This window comes from Cetorhinus maximus, chromosome 9, assembly GCF_964194155.1.
Source record: "Cetorhinus maximus chromosome 9, sCetMax3.hap1.1, whole genome shotgun sequence".
Lineage (NCBI taxonomy): Eukaryota > Metazoa > Chordata > Chondrichthyes > Lamniformes > Cetorhinidae > Cetorhinus > Cetorhinus maximus.
The window spans coordinates 18352509-18374756 of NC_135887.1; the positions used below are offsets into that span (position 1 = coordinate 18352509).

The window sequence follows — 22248 nt, forward strand, 5'->3', positions numbered from 1 at the left end:
TTAGATGAGGTATTGAAAACTGATCAGTACCTGGGGAACTGTACTGCATCATGTCTCCACCCTTCCAATCTAACAATGATAACATGAGTGATGGGAGTTGGGAATTTTTGATTAAGTTTGAGAGCTACGCATTTCAAAAACATGACTGATACCCATAAATATTATGACTGTGGCTGTGTCACTACCCTATAAAGGAAGCTCAAACATCATATTTAAGTGATGCTGAGGCACATATAGAGCAAGTTTGGTCTTCAGTCATGTTGATGGTAGGGAAGGTGCAGTTAGATCCTAGGCCTAGACAAAACAACAGCCAATGCTAATGCTCTTGTTTAGTATTGAGTGATGCATGCATATGTGGGTGACATTGGGTGATGACTGCATTGTGCTTGGATGCTGCATGTGATTGAATAGCCCCCTTAGACAGCCAGGCTGTCTTATTTTTATAAACACTAATAACACCAGAAGGCACCATGTCTTGAGCAGGAGCATGGAAGAAAATTGGGGATGGGTGATCTGGGGCAGGTGTGTAGTGGGCAAGGAAGGGATATTTAAAAACTATTTTCTTCCTTTTGAATTTTCAGAATGAATTTTCTGTGGAGATCTTTGAAATTGCAGGCATTCTGAAGGAGATTATTGTGGCCATGGACAAACTGCCCGAGTGGGCTGCACCAGAGCACGTGCCGAAGAATATGATGACATTCATGGACACCGTTTATATCCATCGGGAGCCTCTCGGAGTGGTTCTGATCATAGGGGCCTGGAACTATCCATTGGCCCTTGTGATCCAGCCTTTAGTTGGGGCAATTGCAGCAGGTAACCTTTGGCTTAATTACTTCCCAAGCTCTTCCAGAAATATCACAATTGATTATCATTAACATAGTTTCTCAGTTCCTCACTCCCTTATGAGTTTTCCGATGTTGTCTTGCTCTTGTGAGTCTCAGCTATGGATGTATGATCGTGGGGAGGGGCAAATGCATCGTAGCCGCATCTGGTCCTGCCTCCCCCTCTGAACTCGTGCTCATGACCTTGCACACAGCAAGACTTTGGATAGTGGTCAGGAGCAGAAAAGCTGGCTAATTTGTTTTCTTCTTCCTTGTGCTGTTCAGCCCAACAACTGAATTTACTGAACTCCCCCAATTGCTACTTTGACACAGAAGAGTGGTTGAATGTAGAATCATCCTTGTTTGACTCAGCAACCCAGATTCCAGGAAAGGAAGGCATCAATTTAAACCAATGATAAGAAACTCGCAACACATAAACATTAATAAATAATCCCATTAGACACAGAAGTAGACACAAACATTTGGGGTTATTCACGATGTTATAGTGGGAGGGTTTTGGGTAGTAAAGGCATGAACTGTGATAGGCTGAATGGCTTTTTCTCATCCACACCCATTGTTAAGTTTTTAACAATCTGGTGACTCAAATTAGAAGCTGCGATGGTCTATGTGGGCATGGTTTTGTTTGGTTCAGTTCTGTTATAACTTTCGGCCAGACCCCCAAGTTTTTGGTAAGATCTGGTTAGGGACCAATAATGTTTTGTTTAAAGTAGTCAAAGTTTGAGATCCAAAACACTTCTAAAACAATGAAACCACAAAATTGCATGGGTTTTGAACAAACAAAAATAAACTTTACAAGGCCAGAAAAATAAAACCATTTATAATATCTATCTTGTACCTCATATTAACCCCGAATGTTAGAGTACATGTCATTTTACAAGCAAACTGTGGTTGAACACACCACGCTACACAATAAATGGCAGATGTGACCAAACAGTCCATGGATTTCTCAACAGCCCGCTCATACGTCAATAAATACTGAGTCAACCAATCTCACTGAAATTCTGTCTCTCCCATGAAGGATCCCAGTCTTCATCTTCGAAGATCTCAAAGCCGCTCCAACTCAGACACTATCAACGATGGCCCACCTCGCACTGTTTCAATCTCGTCTCAAGATACCATTCCCCTGGATTTCCGAGAACGCACCCAAGCACAACTTCTGCTTTTCAACCACGCCGAGCAGAAAAGAACACTACTGCTCCAAAGGGGTAGCTTCAGCCCACAGCACGGAGTCACCAACCTTCTGCTGCCTTCTTGGACCTTCAGGGCTTCTCCTGATCCCTCTTCAATTAAAGTCTGGTCACTGCAGCCCTTTCCATGCTCGGAGCCTCTATGCTCCTCTCTTAACTTAACTGGGACCTCTTCCTGTCCTTGTCTAGGACTCTTTTGGGACCTCTACCTATCCCCTCTCCCTTTGGGACTTCTTCCTGTTCCCTGCCTGGGACACTTGTCTTCAATGACGTTCAGCTCACGGTCACATGATCCGGGTTTTCGCGCTGTTTTCCTTTATGCACAACCGCTGAGCCGGTCCTTGGCCCACAGAGCTCAAAATGCAAAACGGCACGTGCAGCCTGCTTCTTGTCTGCACGTGTGCAGAAACTCCTATTGTGACTTGGAGTTTCCAACCCCCACTCCCGCTCTCAACCCCAAGGTAAGTCTGGCTTTTATAACATCTGCTGGTCACTGATGCAGTTAAGGGGAAGCTGGATAAGTACACAAGGGAAATGGGAACAGAAAGAAATGTTGATGGGTATGGATGAAGTCTGGGTGGAAGGAAGTCCATGTGGAACACAAACACCGGCACGGACATACTGGGTAGAATGTTTTGTTTCTGTGCTGTATTTTCTGGGTAATAACTTGCTGGTTGCCAGTGATTATTTTTGTATTGCAACCCCATTCTCAGGAAACGCCGCAGTCCTGAAGCCATCGGAAGTGAGTGGGAATACAGCCCAGTTACTGGGGAAGCTCCTCCCTCAGTACTTGGACAAGGTGAGTGCAGGCTGGGGTGGGCATTGCAGTGATGGGAGTACGTCGGGTAAACAGATTCAATGGTGAGGGCTGTTATGTTATTGGCTTATTTACTTTGCAAGGCGCCAATCATTCATAAGGGATTGGGTAAACACGTTGTGGGCTCAGTTTACTAAGACTAGTTACATGAGAACAGTTATACATGAGCATAAAGCTTGAAGACATCAGAGCTGTGTATGTGTTCTGCTCAAAGCAAAAGTGAAACTTAAGACTAGATCACATGACATACTTCCCTTCTAGTGATGACATGCTGCTATCTCTTAAAGGCATATTACAACATTCCCCTTTTTAAAGATGCTTCCCCTCCCCCTCTAAAGAAGTATAACTATTTACAATACATGTTCATGTTTAATTACCATTACATAAATAGAAAGTACCGATGAATCTGAGTCTCTAAAGCGTAGAGGTAATCTACTGGTATGCCCGAATCTTGTAATGGTACCTTGTCTGGAGGTATCTTTAATTGCTCACAGTGATCTGTGGGATTGTCATTCTTGGATGTTGTTCCTGGTTGCGTTTGGGATCTTGTCCTCAATGCATTAGGACTGCATGGTGGCTGAGGAACTGGAATGGATCTGATTTGTCCTGGTTGCGCCTGACCATTGTGTGTAATGACTTCAGAGAACATTGGTTCTGACAAATCCTTGTCGCCTTAGCTGGTTACCATGTACTTTCTGTGGGATCTTGGATGCAAACTTGTCCCCACTGTAAGCTTAGCAATTCTGTCCCCGCATTTTAATCGTGCACGTTTGTCATCTTCTCTTGCAGTTTCAAACATTGCGGTCTAATTTCTGAGAGAGTAGAATGGGTAAGAGTAGGTAAATTGATATGCAATGCTCTGCCAATGATGGAATAGTTGCACTTAAAGGTGTCGCTCTCAGATGTAACATTGCAATGTGTAAACCTTGCTTGGTCTGTCGAGATGTGAGAATTAGGGATTTCACTGTTCAAACCACTGATTCAGCTAGGCCATTAGATCTAGGGCTTTTTTTATTCGTTCATGGGATGTGGGCATTGCTGGCTACGCCAGCATTTATTGCCCATCCCTAATTGCCATTGAGAAGGTGGTGGTGAGCTGCCTTCCTGAGCCACTGCAGTCCATGTGGTGTAGGCACACCCGCAGCGAGAAGAAGCAGTGTGATCGATATTCACCTTCTTGCACATAACATGAAATGGCTTACCAATAATCTGCATACCGTTATCTGTAATGATTTACCAAGGCACACCAAATAAACTGAGAGTACTTAGTGTGTGCATGACAGTTGTGCTTGACATATTGTGCAATTGCTGAATAATGGGGTACTTGGTAAAGAAGTCGACGACAAATGAAAGAGGTCGGATGTAATTTTGGACCAAGTGGGTAGGAACTTCATGCGGAATCAGTGGTTCTTTGTGCTGACTTGACATGCCTCACACTTCTTCACGATGACTTCAATGTCATTGTTCACACCCAGCCAATAGGTGGTCTCACTTGTGAGTCTTCTCGTCTAATGTGTGAGTGATGAAGTTATTGAAGAATATCAGATCACAAAGATTCCAGTATGATGACCTGCCCACCTTTAAAAACAACTCCCTGGGAAATGCCTAACTCATCCCGATCAGGCCAAAACAGGCCACTTGTTTGTGGACATGCTGAATTGAATCAGTCCATCCTTTGATGATGGTTTTCCACAGATTCTGTCATGTGGAATCTTCCGCCATTTCTTCTTGTAGCTGTTGGCATTTGTGTTCAGCAATATGTACCAGATCAATTTGGAGAACATTTTCCAGTTCGATGTCAATGAAAAGAACTTGTAAATCCAAGGATATATCTTCCGTTTTCACTGGCTTAGGCAATCTGCTAAGTGTATCTGATGTGACCATCACGTTACCTGGCTTGTACCCAATCTCACAGTTGTAACCTTGAATCTTTATCAACGGACGTTGCCATCTTGGAGGTGCAGTGGTCAATGGTTTTCACCAAATCATCTCCAGTGGCTTGTGGCCAGTCTCTGCCACAAACCTTTTGCCAAATAAATGTGAAAATGGATGATCCCAAACACTAAAGCTAACGTTTCCCGCTCTGTTGGATTGCATTACAAACCGTCCATAACACAATCCAACTGTGAGATTTTGAATCAAATGCAGTCGGTTTGTCTTTTTGTAGTATGCATGCTTCTAGTCCTTTTTGTGAGGCATCTATCTCCAGGGTAGTTATCTCCCTAGGGTTGTAAGATTGCAATGTCAATGCTTCTGATAATGACTGTTTCAGTGCTTGGAAGAGGTATTGGTGGTCTCCCTGTCACAGGAAAGGCACATCCTTTTTCAACAATTCCCTAAGTGATGAAGATTTTTGAGCAAGATTAGGAATGTATGGAGACAAGAAATTAAAGAGACCTAGACATCTTCAAAGATCGTCCTTATCTTGGGGTTGGCATGGCCTTATCCAGCACTGGAATATATAGAGCCAAAGAAATTTCACAGCACGTTGATGTTGCATTTCAGACTGAATGTCAATCTTTCACTACATGCCGCTCGCATCAATAAGCGTGGATTATGGTCATGTTCTTGCTTCGTTCTTCCCACAACAGCTATGTCACCTGAAATATAGATGCATCCTGGTACAGCATATGTAATGCAGTTCATGTGAGCTTGCAAGAGATCCCAGCTAATAGCCCGAATGGAAGTTGATGGAAACAGCATTGTCTGAACAGAGTACAAATGTAGTAAGCTCTTGGGACTTCTCCATGAGATGTACTGACCAATAGCCATGCTTGGCATCAAGCTTTGAGGAAACTTTTGTACCTGCAAATCTCAGATTTAACTTCTTTTGTTTTTTTTTGTAAGGGAAATATTTCAAAGCTGCATTTAAACATCTTTGACCGAGGCACATGCTCAATGCTCCATGTTTCTTTATGACACACGTGATTGAGCTGCACCAATCTGTGTGCTCTTGCACTTTCCTAATGATGTCATCTTTCTCCATTTTGTCAAGTTTGACTTCTAATTTGTCGTGTACGTGTATGTACTTACATGGTGGATCAACTGACGGATTTGCATTCTCCTACAAGCGTAATGTTGCAGCTCACTTGAAACTGCCAATTTTTGTCACAACGTTCTGGATATTTCAATGTTGGGGCATGAATCGAGATGCTAGGCATGATTTCTGAGGTTGATCTGCCTTGTGATGCATGACCAATTCCATGGATTGTGACTCGTGTGAGGTTACCGACATGCCGGTAGACCTGCAATTACCGGGCCTTTAGTCTCCATGATGTAGAGCATCTGTGATACCCAGATGGATTAATTATGCTTGCACTCCAGGACTATGGATCCTGCACATGGAATTAGCAAAATGTTGTACATTGAGAGTTTTGCAGTAGTAGGCTTCATCATGACCTTCCACATCTGTGGATATGTGTTTCTTAGAATTCAGAGGTAGTATGTTGGCACTTTCCCCTGTATTAATCTTGGCCAATAACAAGTAGTTGCCAACATTCTTAGGGCAGATAATTAAAATCTTGGCAAACACTTTGAACGACATGACGGCACCTGTTTTCCACGAGATTGACACTGTGAAGCGTGTTCATTGCCCTCCATCACATTGTGCATGTCATTTTATGGTTTGTCAATCATCTTGTATATGTTTCTGACAGAATATCGGATGATCATTCTTAATGCTTGAAGGTACCTGTAGTATCCAGTCTGCTTGGATCAGTGCATGGCTCTTTGTAGCTGAATCAGCCTTTGCTCTGGTGCACTACCACTGCCAATGGTCCTTTCTGCCACATGCATAATTGGTGAAAATCTGGGCATTTCCTTGGTGCATGCAGAAGGCCACACCTTCAGCATATCTTGCTAGGTTTGGGTGTTATAGTGAGTATGTCAACAATTGGGTTTGTACTTCAGACTTGTAAGCTTTGTCGACCTGCAAGGATCGCTTTGTACTTGCATCCATCCTTGAGTGAGTGTTCGATGGCTTGTCTAGCAGATCTTTCTGGAATGCTTCCATGGGGTGGATACATACGACAACTCAACAATTCTGTCTGCTAGCTCTGTGATTGAAAAATCGCAGTATGTACCCTTTCCTCTGCATCTGCTGACAAAGTGGTCTATGGGTTCTGTAGGCTGTTGTCGAAATGACATGAACTCATTCGATTAATGCAGAAGTTTTTTTTTAAAACATGATTCTGAACTGGTCTTCCAGTGTAGTCCATCTCTTTTGAGGATCCTGATGTGTTCAGCCTTTGAAGACCTTCATTGCCAATTGTTCGGCAAATGTTTATGGCTTGCTTGTCTGGCTCAGATGCACCTGAATCCAGAAACCATAGCTCTGTACATTGTTTAAATATTTTGAATTCAGATAGTAGGTCAGCTGCATCCTAATTTAAACTGGTAAATTTTGTGTACATTCTGACAATATCCCTCTGACCTCCCTTCCTTCTGTGGTATCTGGGATGAGTATCTCCGTAGCTGCTTTTGCATGCATCTCCGAAGCCCCGCCCACAAAGACTAGTTGTGGTGGAAATGCACCACTGATTAATGGTGTATTTGTTCTTTATTCAATTTATTGTTCTGCAACTCCTGAAGCCACCGGTTGTAATTGCAACTTTCTCTGGCCCTATTTTTATGATGGGTTTTGTTTGTTTTTTTTCCCTGTTTGACTCTCCCTTGCTCATTATTGATCCACACCCTGGTCACTCGCCTTTCCCGACTGAGCTAACCCGGTGCTGGTCCTGTCAACACGCTGACCCACTCACAGAACTGACAGGCCAAGCGCTGCAGTCTCATCATGAGAGATCAGTCTGCTTACCAACTCTTCATTTAAGCACTAGCTCACTGCTGTGTCTCTAAATCTTTTTCCTTAGCAGTCAGCACACTACATTCTCAACACTCTCCAACGCTGTGACTTCGTTGCGGTCTGACCAAAATGCCGAGGGTCTTCTCATGCCCTGTAGCACAATCTGAGGCTGTTCACCATGTCGTACCTGTACTTAATCCTGCTGCCAGCTGTCTCCACCGCTGATCACCATGTCGTATTATTATGATGATATAATACCTTGAGCTTATTTACTGCACAGGACACAAGTTACCAATCGCTCATAAGGGATCAGGTAAACATATTGTGGGTTCATTTAGGAAGACTAGGCACATGAGAACAGTTATACATAGGCATAAAGCTTGAAGGCAATAGAGCTGTGTGTATGTGCTCTGCTCAAAGCTAAAGTGAAACTAAGACTGGGTCACATGACATGGCTAAAGTGAAACTAAGACTGGGTCACATGACATGTTTCCCTTCTAATGATGTCAGGCTGCTATCCCTTAAAGGCATATTACAAGGAAACTCATCCAATTTTTAACATCACTTGCCCACACTGCTGCTGCTAAAGGAGAACTGACTGGTGAAATTGTGTCCCCATCGAAGTCCAATTTGAAGTTTGGGGTGGTGGGGGCAGAGAGACCTGATAAAGAGTGTCTGTTTTGCGCCTGCTTTGTTCCCGACAGCAATGACATGTGGCCACACTCGACAGGGAAAAGAAACTGGACATCTCAGCAGAAAACACTGGGACAGCCTGTAGACCCCTCAGTGTCTGAGAAGAGTTAAAGGCCAGGGTATTGCTTTGAGTGTGGGCTCTCTTCAAACTACGGACAAAACATTAACTTGTCTCAAACTCTGAATGACCTGCTGCTCATTTGCAATGTTTTCTGTGCTTGCATTGGCAAGCTAGAGATGTCTTGGCTAGTGCTTGAGTATTGTGTTCAACAAAAATTTGAGTGAATGCTATTTTATTGAATTTTGCCATTCATTTAAGTGACTTTGCAGTCTTATTACTGTGCTGCTATTAGTGGTATGAGCTACAGCTGCTGTCACTTTTCCCATCTGTGCTCTTTTTGCCTAATGCTGTAAATCAGGGCCCTGATTTTTTTCAGGTAGAGCGAGCCGTTGATCTATTTTCGGATCTGTCCCTAATTCCCCCCAAATTCTACTGATCTGCAGTTCTACAGCCCAGCTGCCTATCTGCTGATGGGGAACATTTCCAGTATTGTTGACCGTCATCGTAGACCCTTGCTGCTCAACAGTTCCAACTCTGCCTCAGGGCGTGGCTGTCACTGGCAAGGCTGACACCTGTTATCCTGAGAAGGTGAAGGGGAGCCTGACACGGTCGACCATGCGGGCATCACTTATCTTCGTTCTGAGCCCGAGTGAATATGATGAATCAGTCAGGTTTTTTTTTAACAACAATCCAAAAGCTTCATCGTCACTTTTTTTTTTCCTGATGCCAGCTTTCTCTTTCCCGCATTTTATTTTTCCCTCAAACTGGCGTGATGGAATTTGAGGTTGAGTTATTGGGATTAATAGTCCAGTAACTGGGGCAAAAAAAAGTACACCAGAACTTTCCTAGGCCGACATTTCAGTGCAGTGCCGGTGGAGTGCTAGACTGTCAGAGGTGCTCCCTTTTGGATGAGAGATTAAACCGAGGCTCCCTCCCCTCTTTCAGAAGAATGCAAAAGATCCCACGGTACTCTTCAAAGAAGAGCAGGAGAGTAATTGTTGGTGTCATGGCCAATACTTATCCTCAAACGAACCAACATCAGTTAAAAACAGAGTCTCTGATCACCATCACATTGTTGTGCACAAAGTAGCTGCTACATTTCCCTGCATTACAGCCAAGGAAGTGTAGTCACTGTTGTAAAGTGCTTTGGGATGCCCTGTGGATGTGAAAGATGCTATATAAATGCAAGTTAGTCTTTCCTGAACTGCTATGGTAGCAGCTTGATATAACTGGCCCACTTCAGAGGGTCATTAAGATTCGACCATGCTGGCTTGTCGCCGGAGTCTCATGTTGTCCCAGACTGGGTAAGGAGGACGGGTATCCTTCATTAAAGGGCACTGACGAATCAGTCAGGTTTTTTTTTTACAACAATCCAAAAGCTTCATCGTCACTTTTTTCCTGATGCCAGCTTTCCCTTTCCCACATTTTACTCTTCCCTCGAACTGGCATGATGGAATTTGAACTGGTGTTATCGGGATTAATAGTCCGGTAACTGGGGAGAAAAGAAAAGTTTACCAGAACTTTCCTTTTCTTTTATCGGTCTTCAGTTCAAACGGTTCAGTTTTGCACATTGCAGAAAAATGGATGTGAACGTATGACTGCACATTCATGTCAATCTATTGAGATGTGGAGCAGTGGTACAGACCTACCTGAATGCTGGGGTAAATTTGAGGGACTGAGTTTTTCTATTCACTCAAGAGATGGCTGGGCCAGCATTTATTGCCCATCCTTAATCGCCCTTGAGAAGGTGGCAGTGAGCTGGCATCTTGAACAGCTACAGTCCATGTAGTGTAGGTACACCCACAGTGCTGCTAGGGAGGGAGTTCCAGGATTATGACCCAGCGACGGTGAAGGAACAGGGATAGATTTCCAAGTCAGGATGGTAGGTGGCTTGGAGGGGAACTTGCAGGTGGTGGTGTTCCCATGTGTCTCCTGCCCTTGTTCTTCTAATTGGTAGAGGTTGTGGGTTTGGAAGGTGCTGTCTAAAGAGCCTAGGTGAATTCTTGCAGTGCTGAGTGTCAGGTTCCTAGAAAACCTCCCCTTTGTTTTTTGGTTGAGCAACTGACAGTATAACTGTGGCCTTTGGGACAAGGTAAATAGATTGTGTTTTTTTTTTAAATCTTCAAATATCTTTCTTCATCCAGGACCTCTACCCTGTCATTAATGGGGGTGTGGAGGAGACAACTGAAATCTTGAAGCAGCAGTTTGATCACATCTTCTTTACGGGCAGTACCAACATTGGCAGGATTGTAATGGAGGCTGCGGCCAAACATCTGACCCCTGTGACCCTGGAGCTTGGAGGGAAAAGTCCGTGTTACATTGACAGCGACTGTGATCTGGACGTAGCCTGCAGGTTGGTTTCTTACTGAGGGTGGAAAGTGTCTCGATGCTGCAATTGGCAAGTGACCTGAGTGTGGACTTGAGGCATACATCTGCAGCAGTGTAGAGGGAACTTTACTCTATCCAACCCGTGTAGTGCTTGGAGGAGCTATATTCTGTCCCACCTGACAGTCCCATTATAGGCACAGCATGGGTTCAATAGTGGGTTATGGGGAAAGTGTGGGCAGTTAGATGAGGCACAAAGGGGTGAATAGCCTCCTTGAACGCTGTAAAGTTCTGTAGTTTTAGGAGTATAATTTGAATTATGAAAACATTAGCCCTGAATGAGTTCTTTTTGTGAATAATTTGTTTATCCTTTGTAGACGCATCGCATGGGGGCGGTACTCTAACTGTGGACAGACCTGCATCGCTCCAGATTACATCTTGTGTGATAAAAGCATCCAAGATGAAGTGGTGAAGAAGATCTGCACAAATATTATCGTGAGTTAAAAAGAGGATCATTAGTCTTTACCGGCGAGCCGTGATAGGTTGGATCAGTGAATGTATTCAAGGCTGTGTTAGACAGATTTTTGATTGACAAGAGAGTTGAGAGTTATGGGGGACAGGCGGGAAAATGGATTTGAGGCCACAATCCAATCAGCCATGATCTTGTGGAATGGTGGAGAGGCTCGATGGGCTGAATGGCCTACTCCGCCTCCTATTTCTTGTGTTCTTGAGGCAGCGGCAGCAGGTCAGTTGGCACCTGAAAGAAGAGAATTCGGTTCAGGTTTAGGTGGGAGTCGCCCTCAGAAGTGAGTTGTCTTCATAATGATTTGCTTCAATCTGTGTTAAGCCAACTGGTTGTGTGACAATCCTGTAGCTGAAGTTTAAATCTCAGCGCCGACACAATGCTGTAACAATTATAGTGTTTATTCGATTCTTGAGGATATAATACATCAGAATTACAACACCGATAGGTCCAGCCAGTCTGTGTTGGTGTTTATTCCCCACACATCCTTATCCAATGTGCCTGACCTGATCCCTTTTCTCCCTCTGTTTCTCCTTAAACCACTTATCAAACCTCTTCCTAAATGTTGATAAAATGTTGATGTGGTTTCTGATTCAATCACTAATTCCACTGGTGTAATGCATGACCTCCAAGCCATCTGTGCAAAACAAACATCTCACCTCCTCTCTGCTCTATCTCATTATGTTTAACTTTATTCTCATGTTCCCTCGTTCTTGACTTCCATCCACTGGAATTTGCCGGTTTCTATCAATCCCATCACTTGATCATTTTAAACAAATCACCTCCATAATCTCTGTTTGAATGAACAGGGCCCCAATGTTTGAAGTATCTGTAGACGGTCTGTCTGCTGTTGCAGTCATGGAGATGGCCCCGAGTCACTCACCCGTTCCTGCAGCTCGAGGAATCTGAAGGGAGATGAGATTCCTTTGAATGGAGGAAGGGGTTGTGCCATGAGCAAGTTTTTGGTTTTGATCAATTCAGTCCCTGGCTGTGGGCATCACTGGTAAGGCTGGCATTTATTGGCCATCCCGAGATGCCTTTGAGAAGATGATGTTGTGTTTCATTCTTGACCCATTGGTAATAATTTGCTTGCAACTGATTGGTTCATATCAAAGGGCGGATAAAGGTCACCCATGTTAGTGTGTGCCTGGAGTCACATGGGGCCAGACCGGGTGAGGATGGCGCCTTTCCTTCCCTGAAGCACATTAGTGAACCAGTTGGAGTTTTATGCCAATCCAACAGCTTCATTGTCACAATAAGATAAAAGCAAAATACTGCGGATACTGGAAATCTGAAACAAAAACAGAAAATGCAGGAAAAACTCAGCATCTTTGGAGAGAAAGACAGAGTTAACGTTTCGAGTCTGTGTGACTCTTTTCCAGAAAGAGTTCCAGCATTTTCTATTTCAGCTTCATTGTCACTCTTCCCAATACCAGTTTGTTAAATCTAATTCCCAGAATTTTCACATAGCATTTTGCGAATTTGAATTCCAAGAGAAACTGTAGAACTTTATACAAAACTCTATTGCGTGTGGTCACCATTGACTTCACTTTGATAATGGATTAATTTCGGCAAAAGGTTTGACCGCTGCCCACACTTGCTGCCCTCTTTTTATTATTGATCCACTCAATTAGACAGCGCCTCCTTGTGTTTTGCATCGAGATGGCTGTTGGAGTGTTCCCTATCTGACCATTCCTGACTTTGTTTGTTCCAGGAATTCTATGGAAATGATCCCCAGAAATCCCCGGACTATGGACGTATTGTCAACCAGCGGCATTTTAAGAGACTGATGTCTTTGCTGGAGGGAGTGAACGTGGTGTATGGTGGTCAGAGTGATGAAGAGGAACTTTACATAGGTACTTGTATAGGCTGTGGTGGGTGAAGTGTAACCATTAACCAAGCTGCACAGTGACTTTTACCCCAATATCAGGACGAGGCAGTCTGGGTCAATATTCTCGTATGCAACAGAGTTGACCCATGTTACACTCTTCATAACATTCTCTTTAAAAAAAAAAATGACTGGTATTTATATAGCACCTCTCACAACTGCCAGACATCCCAAAATGCATTACAGCCGATGAAGTCATAGCCATTTACAGCAAAGGGGAGGCCATTTGGCCCATCTAGTCTATGCCGGCTCTCCATGGATCAGTCCAGTCAGTCCCATTTGACCCCGCTCTATCCCTGTAGCCCTGCAAGTTTATTTCCTTCAAGTGCCCATCTAATTTCCATTTGAAATTTTTCGATTGTCCCCGTCTCTGCTTCCATCACCCTCATGGACAATGAGTTCTTCCTCACATTCCCCCTGCGCCCCTTTCCCAAAACCTTAAATCTGTATCCCTTAGTTCTTGTAATATCAACTAATGGGATCAAATTATCCTTGTTTGCCTTATCCAAACCTGTCATAATCTTGTACACCTCTATCAAATCTCCTCTGCTCCAAGGAGAACAATCCCAGCTTCTCCAATCTAACTTTGTAGTTAAAATCATTCTGGTAAATCTCCTCTGCACCCTCTCAATGACCCTCACATCCTTCCTGTGGTGCGGTGACCAGAACTGGATACAGTACTCTAGTCGTGACCTAACCAGTGCTTTTGGTAAAGGTTCAGCATCACTTCCCTGCTTTTTGTGCTCAATATCTCTAATTATGAACCCCAAGAATAAAATGTTTTGCTAACTATTCTCTCAATATGTTGTGCCACTTTCAAAGATCAATGCACAGGAACCCCAAAGCGCCTTTGTTCCTGTACACTCTTTAGAACTGTGCCATCAAGTCTAGATCGTACCTATCGCTTCTGCAAAAATGCACCACCTCACACTTCTCTGTATTAAATTCTATCTGTCACTTGTCTGCCCATTTTGCCAGCTTACATATGTCCTCTTTTTCCAGTCGCTTGGTATCATCCTCACTCCCACTGCCCCAAGTTTGGTATCGATGGAGAATTTTGAAATTTTACTTTGTTTTTTTGAAGTTTAGTCACTTTTGTAATGTCGGAAACATGGCAGCTAATTTGTGCACAGCAAGCTCCCACAAACAGCAATGTAATAATGACCAGATGGTGTGGTTTTTTTTTCTGTAATGTTGATTTTGAGTGTTAAATATTACCTCCATTGAGAGGGCAGACAGGGCTTCTGTTTTAATGCCTGAGCACAGCTGACTCTCTGAGACATGGAGACGGCCTTTATCCCCTTCATCGCACCGCTCCCTGAGTGCCCCCCAAACCCCAGGGCCCTTGAGGCACATCCTCTTGTGCCTCTCTGAAGAGTGTCCATCTCTGTAGGTCTGGCTTCCTCCTTCCCCAGCCCTAGCGTCAGTGCGGTAAGTGGGGTCACATTGTGAGCTCATCCACCCCGACTTCTCCTGCATTTTATTTCGCCAGCAGTGAGTTTGTGAACTAAAGTCGGGCTGACTGAACAGCTGACCCGCTGCCTTTCTGCAGTGCTACTGACTGGAGAGAGGAGCAGAGGCAGGGCCAAGACTTGGGTGAGGGAGGTGTCCAGATTAGAGCATTGGCTGAGGATGGGCTCGGCTGTGGATCAGGAATGGGGTGGGGGGTGCGAAAGGGAGACTAGAGGCTGGATGCTGCACAATGGCAGCCGAACTTTAATCTTCCCTCACCTCGTGAGTTATTCCCCATGCTTATATTGGTGGCTTCTCCATGAATATGGGGCCAAAGAATTTGGAAGCAGTGACTCTGGATTTTCCACGTCCCATCCCCATGGCCCATTCTGCTAACATTCTAGTCCTGAGTATTCTGAGAGGCACTGATTGGAGAGAAGCTCCTTCTGTAGAGAGGTGAGGGAGATTACTGAACCCGCTCTCAGATGGCTGTGCCCGGGGGAGTTGGCAGAGGCCTGGGGACTGATGGGCCTGTGAAGGATTCCAATCCGATTGCCATCGGTTTTTGACCTTTTATTGATCAACGGTCCTTTCCATTGCTAAATGGAGCCTCTTGTTAATATTTGCTCAGCTCCCACAATTGTGACCGATGTGGATCCCGACTCCAGGATTATGCAGGAGGAGATCTTTGGCCCGTTGCTGCCTATAGTCACGGCTGATAGTGCAGATGAGGCCATTGGCTTCATCAACAAGAGGGACAAGCCTCTGGCTCTCTACGTCTTCTCTCACAACAAAAAGGTGAGGATTGCAACTTCTATGGCTGGATGGTTTGGGTTTGTGTTTCCTGTGTTGCTGTCTTAGACCTTGAACACTCTAGCTGCTATCTTCCATTTAAAAATTGGACATATTTATTTCAATGTTTTAACTTTTGTGTGCACAACCTGGGAGACTAGAAGCCAGTTAGTGCAGTGAGTGTCTGACCCAGTCAGACCAGGAAAAGACCCCAGGTTTAATCCTGGGTCTGTGATGCATTACCTGATCTCAGCCTGGCCTGGGAGAAAGAGACAAATTAACCAGGGTCCCCCCCCCCACCCCAACAACAATCCCTACTGAGTGAGCCATGCTTGACTAGCCTGGTGATTCCCTATCTGAATCCTAATGAAGTACCAATGGGTTGCTGATGCCTGGGGAACTATGTCACAGGAAAGGACTGAATTCCTTCAGGAAGGAAGTGGAAAACGGAGCCAAATCCCATTTGGAAGTTGTGTTTGAACCCTCCAAACCCTTGAGGACAGGTCACCAATGTCTTCCCAGGTCATCCCGGAAGGTCCGTTAGTGGCTGAGGATGCTCCTCCCTCTTCTCAGCCACCCCCTATTGAGAGAGAGAGAGAGAGAGAGCCTACCTCTAACTTACAGCCTCACTGCCGTAGCTCAGCTGAGATGAGCGACCCGTTGTGAAGGAAGCTGTTTCTGTGAACTCCCAACATGTGATGCTTCCACACAGCCTTCATTTAAAGTTGGCCCTTTCTTTTTGGTGCTGACACTCATTTCCTGGTCATTCCGTGATGTAAACCAAACCCGGGGTGAAAATCCAGGGAGACAAGATACCTGTGGGTCTTTGACGCTGCTGCTGTGAGAAGGATAACGATGGAGGTGTGTGATGCCAGACTGGGTCACAGCACGACCATAGGAGATGTGCCTTCAGCCGTATCAACCCTGAGCTCTGGAACACCCTCCCTAAACCTCTCTACCTCTCCACCTCTCTCTTACTCTTGCAATGCTGTTTCAACCTATGCCCATGACCAATCTTTTGGTTGCTTGTCTCGTTAAATTTTTATGTTTCTAGATCTTTTGGATATTTTACTATATTAAAGTGTGATTATAAGTGCAGGTAGTTTCAATCCATGTTTCTACAGCAGTAACATTTAACATTGAGGAAACACACAACATTTTTTGTATTCATTCATTGGATGTGAGCATCGCTGACTAGGCCAGCATTTATTGCCCATCCCGAGTTGCTCTTGAGAAGGTGGCGGTGAGCTGCCTTCTTGAACTGCTGCAATCCATGCGGGGGCGGGGGGGGGGGGGGGTGGGGGGAGTTCCAGGATTTTGACCCAGTGACAGTGAAGGGACAGCGATATATTTCCAAGTCAGGATGGTGAGTGGCTGAGGTGATGACGGTCCCATGCGTTGCTGCCCTTGTCTTTCCCGATGGTAGAGGTCGAGGCGGTAGAGGTTGAGGGTTTAGAAGGTGCTGCCATTGGAGCCTTGGTGAGTTGCTGCACTGCAACTTGTAGATGGTATGCACTTGCTACCGCTCTGTGGTGGTGGTAGATGGGATTCCAATCAAGCGGGCTGCTTTGTCCTGGATGGCGTCGAACTTCTTGAGTGTTGTAGGGGCTGCACTCATCCAGGCAAGTGGAGAGTATTCCATCACACTCCTGACTTGTGTCTTGTAGATGGTGGACAGGCTTTGTGGAGTCAAGAGGTGAGTTACTCACCAACTGTAGCCCTTGGGCCTGGTGTAACTGGATTATTCTATGTTATAACTGAGGATTATTTCTGTCTCTCTCCGCAGTTAATAAAGAGGATGATCGCAGAGACTTCTAGTGGTGGTGTAACCGCCAATGACTGCATGATCCATTACACCGTCGACACATTGCCTTTTGGGGGTGTCGGTGAGTCCAGACCTGATTCTTGTCTGTCCTGCAGGATGGGTCGGATTGAACGAGCAACACTGGGAAGAGAAGAAAAAGATCCTTGAGTAAAAGGCATCTCTGGCCATGTTGTTGCAGAACTGGCTCCCCATATTGGTACCAGGGACCAGAAGGAAGCCATGCTCAGGGTACAGGGTGGTTGAGCAGTATTGTTCTTTCACTTATTGGGGGACACTGTTTCGAGGGAAAACAGGAGAGTTTTCCCCAGTATCCCGGCCAATATTCCTTCCTCGATCACATCTCAGAAACAGGTTACCTGGTTATTATCACAATACTGTTTGAGAGTTTGCTGTGTGCTAATTGGCCGCTGAGTTTCCTACATTATAACAGTGGCTTTCCTTTCTCCACGTACCTTCTGCTTTACTTGCCCCTTGTAATAATGGGATAATGATGTGTGACGCTGGAGTCAAGGAGAAAGCACGGAAAATTGTACCTATCTTTTTAACGTGAGAAGATCTGGTTCCTACAATTAATTTCTCACAATCTAAACGTTATAGGGCACAAACACTACCCTGGTACTCCAGATATTATCAACCGGTTAGCCATCCTGCTCTCGAGTTGGAAGCATGATGGGAGTGACTGTGGTTGGACCATAAGCTGCCATCAGTCCAGTTGTTGGTGCTTTTTCCCCAACTGGGGGGATTTGCTGTTTGCAGAAGACGGCTCACTTTCCAGATGGGAGATTGAACTGTGCACAGCATTGCTCACAAAATAAATGCAGGTGAGGGAGGCCGTTCACTCATTCTGGCCCATCCAACTTGGGGGTAGGGGCTGGGTGAGGGCTGGGTGGGTAGAGAAACGTACAGAGCTGCCATCATATGATGCAGCCAAGTGGTGACTGGAAGACCCCAGGGATGTTTTCATGCCTGGGTAGACCTGCAGGCTAAAACTCATAAAACATCTTCCAACCTAATCCCACTTTATCCTCGCCCCAAAATAAAAACAATAAAACTCTTAACTGCGTGTACTTAGCCATTAACCTTTGCGGTCTTAACTAAGTTCCACCTGGTAGCATTATAGTACTTGATGTCTTTGATGGGACACTACAGAAGGTGCGCTGGTGTTTTTATACCATGTTCTGTCTCTGCTGTTTGCTCCTAGGTGCAAGTGGCATTGGGGCCTACCACGGCAAATTTGGCTTTGAGACGTTCAGCCACCGGCGTGCTTGTGTGCTGAAGTCGCTGGGTTTCGAAAAGATGAACGGTGTCCGCTACGCGCCCGCCACTGACTCGAAGCAAAAAAGGACCCTGTGGCTGATGAGCAAACGTGGAAGATGCACAACAATGTGACCCGTTGCGACTGCAGTACTGGGATCACTGGGTGCCGGACAAAGTAGGTCTTTTATGTAAGCAAGACCAGCATTTATTAACCAGCCCTAGTTACCGTTTGAGAAGGTGGTGGTGACCTGCTGACCTGAACCGCTGCAGTTCATCTGGTAAAAGTATTTCCACTGTGCTGTTAGGGAGCGAGTTCCAGGGTTTTGACCCAATGACAGTAAAGGAACAATGAATATATTTCCAAGTCAGGATGGTGCCTGACCTTGGAGGTTAGTGCTCCCCCCTCCTGCCCTTGTCCTCCTTGGTGCTAGAGGTCACTCTTTTGGTTAGTTATGCCAAAGAAGCCTGGGCAGGTTATTGCACTACATTCTGCAGATAATACCCAGTGGCCAGCAAACCCTGGAGACGGAGTGAGTGCCAGTCAAATGCATTTCTTGGTAGACTGAATATTCAAAGATTTACTGATGCTCCTGTGAGACCATTACTATCTTGAACTCGAGACTGAAGAGTGGCCGCCTGGATGAGGTACCCAAGGGCTGTTCCCTCGCGAGAAGCCGACAATGTGGGAGAGGAGGAGAATTACTCACATTTCTAAGAGTTTGAGTAAAGAACGTTTCATTCTAACTCTACACCTTTTTGTTTTGTCTTCCAGCTTTACTACGTAAGACACACAGGAGATAAACAACACGACACATTACGTTGACCTCCTGATAAACCTGAGAGGTGATGGTGTGTACTGAGCCTCAGATTCATAGGGAAAATTGGAGTTGATCAAAATCTGGGGCAAAACTGACCAAACTAGCGTGTCTCCAATACCCTAACTCTTCCATTTTGTACACCCCAATAAACCATTACGCTTTCCCAATCACATTTCAATCACTGGCACAGACAAGATGGGCTGTACTGTAATTTCTCTGATATTCTTTATCTGATGTATATTAAGTTTTAACTGGTTAATAATGACATTAGTTTTGAAGCATGGTTTTTATTTTTACTAACGTTTAATCACTAATTCACTTGTAATAAATTTATAGATGGAGTGACAAGGGAGCACAAAGACTCACTAGGTTAGTAGCTTACAGATGTTATACCCTCTCACTATTAACTAGAATTGTTTTGTAAATGTGGAGCAGGCCAAAATGCATTCGGAATCCTGTGGATTGTAGCCAAGTCACACGCGTGTGGCACCTCAGCGGCCGGCGCTCTCCCGTACAGCATTTCTCCTCCGCTCTTCACTGCACCCTCTCCCCAGACGAAGGATGCATGACTCACCCAAGAAGTGACAATTGGAGGAGGAGCTCAGCAGTGTAGCATTATGGACAATTGGAGGAGGAGCTCAGCAACATAGCATTATGGACAATTGGAGGAGGAGCTCAGCAGTGTAGCATTATGGACAATTGGAGGAGGAGCTCAGCAGTGTAGCATTATGGACAATTGGAGGAGGAGCTCAGCAGCGTAGCATTATGGACAATTGGAGGAGGAGCTCAGCAGCGTAGCATTATGGACAATTGGAGGAGGAGCTCAGCAGTGTAGCATTATGGACAATTGGAGGAGGGGCTCAGCAGCGTAGCATTATGGACAATTGGAGGAGGAGCTCAGCAGTGTAGCATTATGGACAATTGGAGGAGGGGCTCAGCAGTGTAGCATTATGGACAATTGGAGGAGGAGCTCAGTAGTGTAGCATTATGGCGAGTAATATCCCGCACGCGGAAAGATCACTGCTTCTATTCCAGCTCTCCTGCCTTGGCGCCTGACTTTTTGAAGTCCCGGGCAGGCAAACGGAAACTTGGGCTAGCGGGACTGTCTGGGAGAAATGTGATCTAAATTTACTGGGCCGCTCAACTGTTCTCTTCCTAACCTATATACTCTCGGAGAGAGAAAGCGTGTTACCATTTCGAGTCCAATATACTCTCTATCCTTCACAGGGTCACATCGGACTTGCAATGTCAGCTCTGTTTCTCTCTCCACAGATGCTGCCAGACCTGCTGAGTTTTTTCCAGCACGTTTTTATTTCAGATTTCCAGCGTCTGCAGTATTTTGCTTTTATCTATACTTATGTCCTTGGTCCTAGCATCCTGAGGTGTTTTTAGGATATGTCTTATCTGTTAAATTTTATTATACCTTCAATAGTTGACCTTGATTGGATGGATCTGAAAATGCCAACAGGGTCAGAGTAACTCTAGGCCAAAGCAGTCAGGAGTGGTTGTTTGAATTCTCCACCTGCTAACTCCTGCCTTTAGTGCAGTCTCTGTCAACAGAAAACAGTTGTTGACTGCAGTTGTTTATCAGACTGCTCGCTTATCTGACTGTAACACGTCCATGATTTCTTTTTTGCTTTCCCAATTGTAATCCAGAAATTCATGGTTGAGAATGCCCTTTGCACATTAGACTCCATTGTCGCGAGATGCACACTCCTCTCAGAAGGTTCAAGTTCCACTCCAGAGACTTGAGCACAGAAGCCGAGGCTGCCGCTGCTAGTGCAGTGCGGAGGGAGTGCTGCATTCTTGGTGGCGCTATCTTTCGCATGAACCATTAAACAGAGTTCCTGACTGCCGTCTCAGAGGGATAGAAAAGATCCCATGCCACTGCTTTGAAGGAGGGCAGGGGAGTTAGCCCTGATGTCCTGGCCAATATTTATCCCTCAGTCAACATCACAAAACCACATCACCTCATTGCTGCTTGTGAGGAGGTGTCAGCTGTGGCTCAGTTCATAGCACCCTCGCCTTTGAATCAGAGGGTTGTGGGTTCATGTCCCACTCCCGGAAACCAAGAACTGTGATTGTACTCGAAAAAGTTGCTGCTTGTGAGAGACTGATGTGAACAATTTGGTTGCTGTGTTTCCTATGTTGCAACAGTGATTGCACTTCAAGTACATAATTGGCTGTAAAGCGCTTTGGGAAGTCCTGAGGTCATGAAAGGTGCTGTTTAAATGCAAGTCTTTTGTTCCAAAGTAGCCTGGCTCTAATTTTAACAGCTTGCCCCCTTGTTCCATGGATCACCCCACAATGAGAATACAGTTTATTTTTTATGTACCCTACCTAATTCCTCCTCATTTTCAACACCTAGTGAACACATGCCAAGTTTATGTCCTCTGAATTTAGCCCTTGATAACTGAATTGGCGTTGTATCTGTCCTGAAGTCTGTATAACTCTCCTGAGATTTTTCAAGGATGAGATGAGCTTGTGACGAAGGCAATGCCCTCACTACGATGTTATAGGCCAGGCGTTCTTCCTCCTTTTTTGCTTTGAGTCCCTTGCACCCCCCCCCTCCCCCAAGCAACTCCTGCACTTTTAAAAGTTTCAAGTAACACAACACAAGTCACAAGTATCTTTTCTGTATTAAAAATTACTTGTATAATTAAACATATATGTTTGTCTCACTGAATGTGAAATTTGGATGGTTAAATGAAGATGAGCTAAGTGGCTTGTCGCATCTGTAGCTGTCGCAATCTTGTGGAAAAGTGTCAAGAGCACAATTTGTTAACGTTAACTTAGTTAACATTAAATGATGAGTCAGATTTAAGTGATGGTCCCACAGTATTCAGTGGTCAGGCTAATGCGGAGATGGTGGCATTGGTGGTATTGTCACTGGGCTCCGAGGGTAATGTTTTGGGGTCCTGGGTTCGAATCCCACCACAGCAGATGGTGAAATTCGAATTCAATAGA

At 45.0% G+C, this 22248-nt stretch overlaps 1 protein-coding gene across 4 annotated transcripts in view; it reads left to right on the forward strand.

Moving 5' to 3' along the window:
• Positions 1–21958, forward strand: part of LOC144684420 (aldehyde dehydrogenase, dimeric NADP-preferring-like) — a 32702-nt gene extending 10744 nt beyond the window's left edge. For 3 of the 4 annotated variants that reach the window (XR_013577498.1, XR_013577499.1, XR_013577497.1), the window contains exons 3-11: positions 582–813; positions 2743–2828; positions 10546–10754; positions 11104–11221; positions 12964–13105; positions 15221–15387; positions 17168–17267; positions 18408–18651; positions 19236–21958. Coding sequence is in view for 1 of the 4 variants with exons in the window: in XM_078548190.1 (XP_078404316.1) it covers positions 582–813; positions 2743–2828; positions 10546–10754; positions 11104–11221; positions 12964–13105; positions 15221–15387; positions 17168–17267; positions 18408–18595 (1242 nt within the window). In the remaining 3 variants the exon portion in view is untranslated. The remainder of the gene's footprint in view (positions 1–581; positions 814–2742; positions 2829–10545; positions 10755–11103; positions 11222–12963; positions 13106–15220; positions 15388–17167; positions 17268–18407; positions 18652–19235) is intronic. The other variant, XM_078548190.1, reaches the window with a different exon arrangement.
• Positions 21959–22248: the final 290 nt, after the last annotated feature.